We start from the raw sequence: 10000 nt of genomic DNA on the forward strand, positions 1-10000 counted from the left end.
CATTGTTCAAATCCCTTTCCTTTCCCCAGGCTGTTTCTTTTCCCTCTTTTAACTTCTGTCCCATCTTTTGTTTCCTCATCAAATGCCTTGAGAGTTTTTTTTTGCAACTGTCCACAGTATGGACAGGGTCTCCTTGGCTTTTTGTATTTCTCTGGGAAAAAAAAGAAGAAAATAAAGCACATCATGCTATGAACTATAAAAAATAAATCAATAGACAGATCGTATGCACATCAGCTACATGACAGCGATAGAGAGGAATAGCATTCCAAATATTTAAGGCCTGGACAAGTAACTGTCATAATTCCTTCTTGTTATATACTTTTCTACCATCTATTCCTTTGGAAGAGGTATGTTAGATTTGTGGAGACCTCTGCCACATAACAAATCCAGTGAAAAGACGCCATATTTTTGTTTTGAAATAGAAATAAATAGATCAATCCACCCACTTCACTGGGTTCAGGGTTCCCTCTTCATTATAATCAAAATATGAACATAAATCGGAATAGTAACACATTGAAGTCTCATCTGAATACATAGATTGTCCTTTGTTGTTTCAGCGAAAAATCAGACAGAATGTCAAAAGAATTTTAGGTTTTTCCCCAACCACCCCTTGGAGGTATCAGTATCAGCGGAATGGTAAGCGTCATGTTTTTTACGTTGAGCAACAAAATTTACTCCAAATGCTTCACTCGACCCAGGCGGAAAAGCAATCAAGAATAGACCCAAGTCCTATCCAAAGACTAACATTTCATTTAAGTTTATTGTAGGCCCTTGGCCAATCGACAAAATTCAATTCACATAAATTATTTACAACAATCAGAAATTAATTATATCAATAATAGTAATAGAATGCAATGAAGGCAATATCATAATAATAATAATAATAATAATAATAATAATAATAACAGTAGCGGCAATAAGTAACAATTAATATAGTAACAAAAGTAATAATAGACTATAGTTCATAGTCATAACAATGACTTTCTTTGTCATTGAGGGAGTGAGAAAACATCACCGGCTGGCAGAACAAACAGCCGACATCAATCAAACGTCCTCCAGACCGGTTGAGCATCGGCTTCATTAATTCCTTAAAGACTTCCCCCCAACTGCCTGAACGATGCTGATGCCCAGACAACTTAATCCTGATTTATATTTTGTGGGAATGAAATATGACATGTATATGCCGGAAATATTTCAATAACAAACACACTGTTCAGATAGAAAATATTTGAGTCTTGCCTTTGTTAATTGACACAGGTAAGTTAGGAAAATAAATGCTAGTAAAAACGATCAGCAAGTTCGTGAACACTGCTTCTCAACTCGAACATATGTTTTCATCAAATCTACACACATCATGTTGTGAGCTGAATTTTAATGATCTCAGTTGTCATTGAAAGGACACCCAAGAATTTTAGAATAAAGAAAAATATTGAACCTGGAAGTCAAAAGGGTTTGTAGCACAGCAGACATTATCAAAGTATAATTTTAGTACCGACAAATTAAAAAGAAAATGTGCTTTTCTTTAAATGCTCCCAATCATCATATACTGTTTAGGTTGCAAGATTAATAAAAATGTTATCTACTCTGATTCTCGTTAAGTTTCCAGCTGGTCTGTGAAAAAAAGCCTTAAGCATCATAGAAATACAAAGAAACAGTTTTAATATATAGATGGGTTGTAACAAAAAAACCATTTTAACACTTACAATACAAGCAATTTAAGTCTATTACAGACAAAAAAACCCCCAATAAAATAAACATGAACATTTTTATGGCTGGTTTCACTGATATCACTCACACATTGGGGTTTCAGATTCTAAGATGTCCACCCTATCAAATTTGGATTTGTGCTTGTTATGTAAATGGTAGCGTATTTTGCGACGCAGCACTGCCAAAACAGAAAAAAATGCAATAACACAAATGCAGCACCATGGAGGGGGTGGAAGTTTTCTTTTAAAAGGAATGGGTAAATTAAAATTGATCCCACAAATATCAAAGGAGAAGAATGACAAAAAAATGACTCACCATTGCACGTAACACGTTGGTTTGCAAGTGTATAGCATTCGGGTTGAACCTGGGTCCCAGACTGGCAACGAGGTTCAGTCTGTGATAGTTGTGGATGAGGCTCTGACTGAGTTGGGGAATGAGCACTAGGTTCCAGAGACAATGATGTACTCAGCATTGGGTACCTCACAGAGTACGTAGAGGAATCAGACTCGGAGTCAGCAACAAAATCGGGACCCTGTATATTTTGTGGAAAAGATGACAGATCAATCAATTTATTCATGTTGACAATAAACATGAAGAGCCATTGTTTAATAATCCAACTAAACAATTAGCTGGTTAATAATGCAAGTATAATAAAAAAGAGTTGAGAAAGGCAGACATATTGTCTAAGTATTTAATATGTTCAACTGTGCTTGGATAAATATAGATACACCAACCAGGGTTTCAGTAAACCGTTTTTAACCAACTCTTTAAATCCTACACCAGGACCAACAACTACAAAACAATTTTTTATATCACTACGATTCTGGACATATAAACGGTTGTCATTGCAACAATATGAACTTCCTAACCTTGCAACTGCAATATAGTTAACAAAAAAAGTTGATAAACATTACGATGCAAGAGAATTTGGACAAAATGCGAGATCAAAAGTATAATCCCAACAGAAGCTATTTTAATTTTTCCTGGAAACGCATCATTTTCACATTTTGTCAAATAAAAAACAAACGACTTCAAATGTGAATGGCTCATCAATGAATATCACTTCAAAATATAACGAGGAAGGTTTAAAATAGTGTTATTGTTGGCGAAGTCCACTGCAAAGAAAAATTTTTAACAACAAAAAACTAGGAGATCTCACTGGTGTAAAACAGTGTTGTCCTTGTCCTGAAATATTGTATTGCGCCTAACAGACTGCAGGTCTCATCTTTTGTGGCAAATGTGTTTTGTCCACCACAAAATATGGTGATGTGAAGCATTTTGAGCATGGTGCCAACTGTGGATAAACGCTATACAAATGTTATGATTTTATTTTAATGTACATACTTACCACAAATGAATCATGTGATATGGAACTTTGTTCTGCATCACTTTCAGGCTCTGAGTTGGAGTCTATATAGAAAATAAAAACAACAAAAAAAAGCTGAAGACTATCATGTGCAAGTTTTTCTCTAAACTCTTAAACATAAAATCATGCCATCTTATGCTGTAAAAGGATTTTTAAAAAATTATTTACCTTATGACTATTGTCCTTTGGAAAAAAAAAGAAAATTAAGTCCGAAACCTTCTGGCTATTTTCTTTTAAATTTCAAGAACGTCAGAGTTGGCAAGGGAGGACGGAAATATAATTCCAGAAACCAATCTGTCTATAATCATATCCATATGATAGTTTTTCGTTCAAGATTCAGGTACAGTCCACTTAGGATAATCGCAATACCTTGGGATCATCGAAAATGTTGGGATTAACCGAAATTCAGTTTCCTGTCCACTATTTCAACATTTTACACATTTATTGTCAACTCAAACCAGTAAATAATATTCTTAGTCAACCACATATAGAGCAATTTGATTGAAACAAAAACCATATGGCAGCCCCGTGTAGATTTGTCAACCAAAAGCAGCTATGAAGCAAGCCGATATCTTATTCAGATTGGAAGAAGTTTCAATCTTTTTTCTCAACAATTCAACATTTGTCAGAGTTAAAGAGATTAGCCTTAATGAGAGACAATAAGCTCTCACCAAACTCATTGGTCACAATGCACAGTTGTTAATCCTAAAACAAAGGATATCGCTCAGTCTCTCTTTATAACTGTCATTTATAACCTGTTGTCAAGATTATGACCAGCCCCACCCCTCTTCTATTTAATGGCCACCGATGACGTCACAAACCCATACTGCAGAGCCCCGCCCTCTTTCGACTCTAACAGAGTGGTGACACACTACTGTAGCATTAAATCCTGCTCACTCTCGATTCTTCAACCTGTCACGATTTCATCCATGATGAAATTTAATCATGATATACTGTTTGATTTCTTGAATTTACCACTTTTTAAAAAACCGAAGTTTGTTGCAATTAACCAGTGACTTTTATATAGAATTATTTCCATTGCTTAGGAAATATTGTGATTAACCGAAAGTTGCGATTAAATGAGTTGCAATTATCCGGAGTGGACTGTAATAGTATTACACATCATGACTCAAAAAAAAAAAAAAAAAGCAAACTATGTGTACCTAAATGTTATTCATTTCCTCATCAAATTACATTCTTACCATTAACATCATAGATCACATCAAAAGGGTTGTCTGGATTGACAGCAAGACATTTTTCAGGATTTTTAAAGCTCAAATCTCTCTGATCTGAAGTTACAAAAGAAATAGCATATTCTCAACATTAAACTATGATTTTGTGATGGCTGTGATATGGCATACTGTATGCATAAAGCAAGATGCAAAGACAGGTTTAAGTTTAAATTATTTTATATTCTTTTCAAAAATCCATTCTAGTTTTGCCAAAATAAAATAAACACGAGAAGTGTTGAGTTGGATAGCGCTAAAACTAAAAGTAGTAGTGGTAGTAGTAGTAGTATTAGTAGTAAACGACAGATCTTACTCACTAGTGTGAATCTACAGTCTACAGAAGTTCCCGAATTATCTGACTCCACTTCCAAATGACTGACTGACAAGTGACAATCATCAATCGGTGTGTGATGTCTACCCTATTGAAAATCTTAAATCAACTGTGATGTAATAAGAATGGCCAATAACTTACCATTATAATTATCTCGGTGTCTCTTCAATGATGCCTCCAGCATCAATTTACCCCACGATGCCATAGACGTCTAGTTTGGAACTCAGCAAGTGACGAAAAAATACTTGCGGCTATAGAGAGGACGCCCGTCGGCCACTCTCTTTGTAAGTCAGTAGTCAGTGGTTATCAGATATCCTTGGTTCTTGAAAAATATAGAAACACAGCGGTTCATTTAAAAAGACTCTTTTGTAGATCAAGTTATAATGTTAGGTATTGCACTTTAAAATCTCTTCAGACATAGAACGGGTCAACTTGACGTCTAGACCAAATCATTTCGAAGATCGATATGGCAACAGCAACGCCTGGAATGGAGGATTTAAATGCGGCATCTGACGATTCTACTGCTATGACAGAAGATGCTCCATTTCACGACGTCGAGATGGCTTCAACTGGCATCAGGCATCAACATGCTACTCAATAATGGGTTTGATGAAGCGTTTGACTAAGAACTAAAGGCCGAGCTGATAACTGATAACCACCTACTACCGACTTGCAGAGTGAGTGAGTGCCGAGTGCCTCTTTATGCGCGAAATTGACTAAACATACGTTTCACGAAAAAAAGAGTTACTATGTTTGCTTGTCTCTTGTCACCAAGATAAGAATCCGGACCAAGATTCGATAAATCTGTTTCTAAAAATAGATTATAATTCGTATATCTTGTTCATTCCTCAGTTCATCAACTTTCACACAATTTTATATTAGGTTTTCATTACTATAAAAATCCATATAATGCTCTAGAATTTTAGAGAAAATTTCGGAAAGATATATTGCCTCACTATTGAAATATATCGATGAAAACACTGGTACCCCTATTGTACTTTTTTCAGGCGGTCACCTTATTGACCAACGTGAAAATTTAGGCATAACTCTTCTTACTGTGGTGTTTAACAAATAACTTCAATACTATGATTTACAATTATATATCCTTGACGGTTGGGTTGACAACCTTAAACTAAAAATAGAAAAGTGAATGTGCTAGAGGTCAAATCAATAGGGGGACCGGATTTTGGTCTCCCTATTGGTAAAGTACTGTAAAATGAACTAATAGGGGTACCAAAAGTCTCCCTATCCGGTATTAATACATATATATATATATATATATATATATATATATATATATATATATATATATATATTATATATATATATATATATATATATATATATTATTTAAAATATTTACCACAATGTTTGGGGCAGTCTACATCGATGTTTCAGGCTTAATTTGCCATCTTCAGGACTGAGTTGTTTTGTTGACTGTTGTTGTTTCTTGAAGTGGTTCCGGTTTGGAGTTAATTAAGAGGAATTTGCGCCGATGGGGACACTTTCCGTAGATCTCATTTTTCATGTTGAGTGTGGCTTCATGAGGTTGTTTGATTATGGTATATTTTTCTTCCAGGCAAAGCTACATTGTTTTGATGTTGGTGTGTATCCTGTTGCTTTAGATAAAATTTTCCATGAAATGTTGTGGTCTATTTTGTTGTCTTTTAATTTCCAAATATGTTCGCTGAGTTTTGTGGATGTTTTTTTGTTAGTGTTTCTAAATGTTGAGGTGTGGAGGTTGTATCTTGTTTTGAAATTATTTTCTGTTAGTCCTACATATTTTTCTTGCTTGTTTGTTTTAGTTTCTGTGACTGTGGCTTGGTAAATTAAACTTGATTCTAAGCATTGTTTGTTTAGCGGGCAATGTTCTTTATTTCTGCAGTTGCATTTTCTAGTGGGTGGGTTATGCTCTTGTCGGTGGTTTATTAATATTTTTTTGTTGTGGCTTGAAATTATTTGTTCTATGTTGCGCATACACGAGTAACTTATTTTTATGGTATTCCTGTTGATAATTTTATGTAGCTTGTGGTTTTTTGGAAAGTGTGTATCAATTAGTTTCAGGAACTGCTGTCCTATGTTTGTGCTGACGTTTATGTCGAAAGGTGGGTTGAACCAAGTTATGTGTCGTTTTCTTGTTTTATGTTCTTCACTTGTGTGTTGGGGTTTGCATGAGAGGGAGGCGTCTGTGTATACAAATGGTGTGTTGTATCCACTTTTTGTGAGTGCTTCTTTGTAGGGGGTGGCTGCGACGTTGAATATCTCTCTGTTTTCCGAAAGTTTGCTCACCCTCAGTGCAATGTTTTTTGGTATGTTTTCAATGACGGGACGGGGGTGGTTGCTGTTTTTATTAATGTAGCTAATGGTGTTGTTTGGTTTTCTGAACGGTTGGAATGAATTGGATTTTATGTCGAATGTGATGTCGAGGAAGTCAACTGTTTTTTTGTTTGCTTCTATCGTGATTTTTAAATTGTTGTTTTGGAATATTTTACAGATTTGTTTTTTGATGTTTTCGTTCGCTCTTGGTCGTCTGTTGGTTATAGCGAGTCCGTCATCTCTATAGAGGCCGATGTATGTGTGTGTATGTTGTAGTTGTGACAGGATGTAGAGTCCGACCAGTTCGCATGTTTCAGCACCGTCGAACGAACCCATTGTTACGTCGAAATCATTGTGTCGCTTTGTCCACGGTGTGTTGTCGTAGTATAGTGTGCTGTGCTTGGTGTGTTTGATGATGTGTTTTTCCTCTTCTGTGATGTTGGTGTATTTTGCTGCGAATTCCAATGCTTTGTTTAGTAAGTCTGGAGTGATGGAGGGGTAAAAATCGCAAATGTCGAAAGAGATGAAGGTGCAGTTTTCTTTGTTTTCTTCATATATATATAAAACATTTCAAGTATAATAATAATCAATTTCTACAATATTTTTTTGAGCATTCGCTCTCATCATCCACTTCCTGATGAGAGCAAACGCTCGAAACAATATTGTAGAACTTGATCATAATTATACTTGAAATGTTTTATAAATAGCTCCTTTTATCAAAAAGTTGAGTACTAATATTTCATGGTTTGTGTGTTTATAATTGATATATATAGAAAGCCTGACTGACCTTTGACAAATAGCTCCTTTTATCAAAAAGTTGAGCACTAATATTTCATGGTTTGTGTGTTTTTATAATTGATATATATATAGCAAGCCTGACTGACCTTTGACAACTAGAGGGAGATTGCATGACGGATCGATACATCCAATGTGTCTAGGGTTGTTGTTCTTCTCTTTCTTGCCAAACAGAATTGCTGGGGAGATTTAAAGGTTATAAAATAAACAAAAAAAATAAATAAATAACTAAAACAGGAAAAAAAGATAACAAATGGATAGTTCGAATATGACGTCACTCAGGTCTTTGTTATTGTTTTTTGCCATCCGCGTTTATGAGTAATGCTCACTAAACTGTATTAACCTGACTAAAAAACCTTCATTGATACACACAGTTTTTTGTGTTGGTCCGTTATACTTCTGGATGGCAATGTTGTGAGCTTCTTAGCCAAGCGCATCCTATCTATAAACGTTCCAGGTCACACATCGTTTTGTGTGTTGGTCCGTTATACTTCTGGATGGCAATGTTGTGAGCTTCTTAGCCAAGCGCATACTATCTATAGAAAAAAAAAGTTTTCGTATAGCGCAATATCCACTAAACGTGCTCAAAGCACTTTACAAATATGTTCAAAGCACTTTATAAGGGATCGCTAGCCAACAGCAACACAGGACGACACATGACGCCTGATAGGTGATAATACCTTATTTCTTGGACAGAGACAACGTTGTCCAAGGACTCAAACCCGGGACCTTTCGATCAGAAGGCGAGTGCCATACCATTAGCCCACACAGCCGTACAACTACAGCATTTAACTAGATCATTTACACAGAGCGATAAGCTACGCAAAGCAGGGCCCCTTTAACTCGGGCGGCTATGTGGTCTAGTGGTATGACACTCGCTTTCCGATCGGATGGTCCTGAGTTCGAGCCTCGTTGAGTCCTTGGAAAAGGCTCTTTACTCACATTCTCTCACCGTACTCAGGTGTAAAATGAGTACCTGGTCGTTAGTGGATATTGCGTTATATAAAAGCTCAATTATTTAATGATTATAACTCATTGACTTTTCAATTTCAACAACCTAAATCTTTACTTTAGTTATCTGAAAAATAAAACATGAGCATTCATCACAGCGCGGGGGTCCCTATAGCTCAGTTGGTAGAGCACTTGCTTCACGTGCAAAGGGACCAAGAGGTCCATCCTGGGGGCAGTCGAGGTTTGTTTTGACCCCCTCTGTCCACCCAGCAGTGGATGGGTAGCTGGGTCTGTTAGATTGGGCGGAAAGTACTTTGCGATAGACTAGCATCCTATCCAAAAGATAGCAAGCAATTGCTATTGTGCGTTTCACACTATAGAAACCGGGATAAACTCTGGCTCCATTGGGCCTCAAGGCTCTAAAGGACCATTATTTTATCATAGCACAATATCCACTAAATGTGCTCAAAGCGCTTTCCAAGGCATCCCAAGCCAACAGTATGTATGATGAGACATGACCCCTGTTAGGCAATCGTACAATTTTTATGCCGACAGAGACAATGCTGTCAACGGCCAGTTACTCATTTTAGTCCCGAATACGGTAAGTAAATGTGAGTGAAGAACCTTATCCAAGCACAGAGCGAGTACTCAAACCCAGAACCTTCCAGTCCGAAGGCGTGTGACATACCACAAGACAGCGCAATTATAAAAATAAATATTCAAATTTTTAAAACATAAAGAGAATAATAATAATAATAATAATAATAATAATAATAATAATAATAATAATAATAATAATAATAATAATAATAATAATAATAATAATAATAATAATAATAATGATAATAATAATAGATCTTTATTGTACATAAATATGGCAATTTGTCATTTAGTTACACTTCTTATAACGTTAAATGATAACTATAACATTGAACAGATATTTCACTCGTACTTATTCTCTCTCTCTCTCTCTCTCTCTCTCTCTTCTCTCTCTCTCTCTCTCTCTCTCTCTCTCTCTCTCTCTCTCTCTCTCTCTCTCTCTCTCTCTCTCTCTCTCTCTCTCTCTCTCTCTCTCTCTCTCTAAATAAATAAATAAATAAATAAATGAAGATAAAGGCAACTCACTGTGTTGGTTAATCAACATACGTATACTGATACGAGACATATAGAACCTGTCCAGGAAATATTGGACACGGCTTTCCGTGTTGGAGTCGATGCCATAACTGTCCTTCAGCTCCATGACTCCCTGTGGAAGGACCAAAAACATAAACTACTACAGCAGAGCTGCCAACCCCATCTGATGAG

The 10000-nt window shown here is 36.0% G+C and overlaps 1 protein-coding gene across 10 annotated transcripts in view; it reads right to left on the minus strand.

The window, feature by feature from the left end:
- Positions 1-10000, minus strand: part of LOC144957817 (pyruvate dehydrogenase (acetyl-transferring) kinase, mitochondrial-like) — an 82651-nt gene that overhangs the window by 34897 nt on the left and 37754 nt on the right. For all 10 annotated transcript variants that reach the window (XM_078889266.1, XM_078889264.1, XM_078889268.1 and 7 more), the window contains exons 6-7: positions 9821-9941; positions 7834-7923 (exon numbers count right to left, since the gene is read on the minus strand). In XM_078889266.1, the coding sequence (XP_078745392.1) occupies positions 7834-7923; positions 9821-9941 (211 nt within the window). The remainder of the gene's footprint in view (positions 1-7833; positions 7924-9820; positions 9942-10000) is intronic.

Source organism: Berghia stephanieae, chromosome 12, assembly GCF_034508935.2.
Source record: "Berghia stephanieae isolate SIO BIC M18660-M18661 chromosome 12, UCSD_Bste_1.3, whole genome shotgun sequence".
NCBI classification, from domain to species: domain Eukaryota; kingdom Metazoa; phylum Mollusca; class Gastropoda; order Nudibranchia; family Aeolidiidae; genus Berghia; species Berghia stephanieae.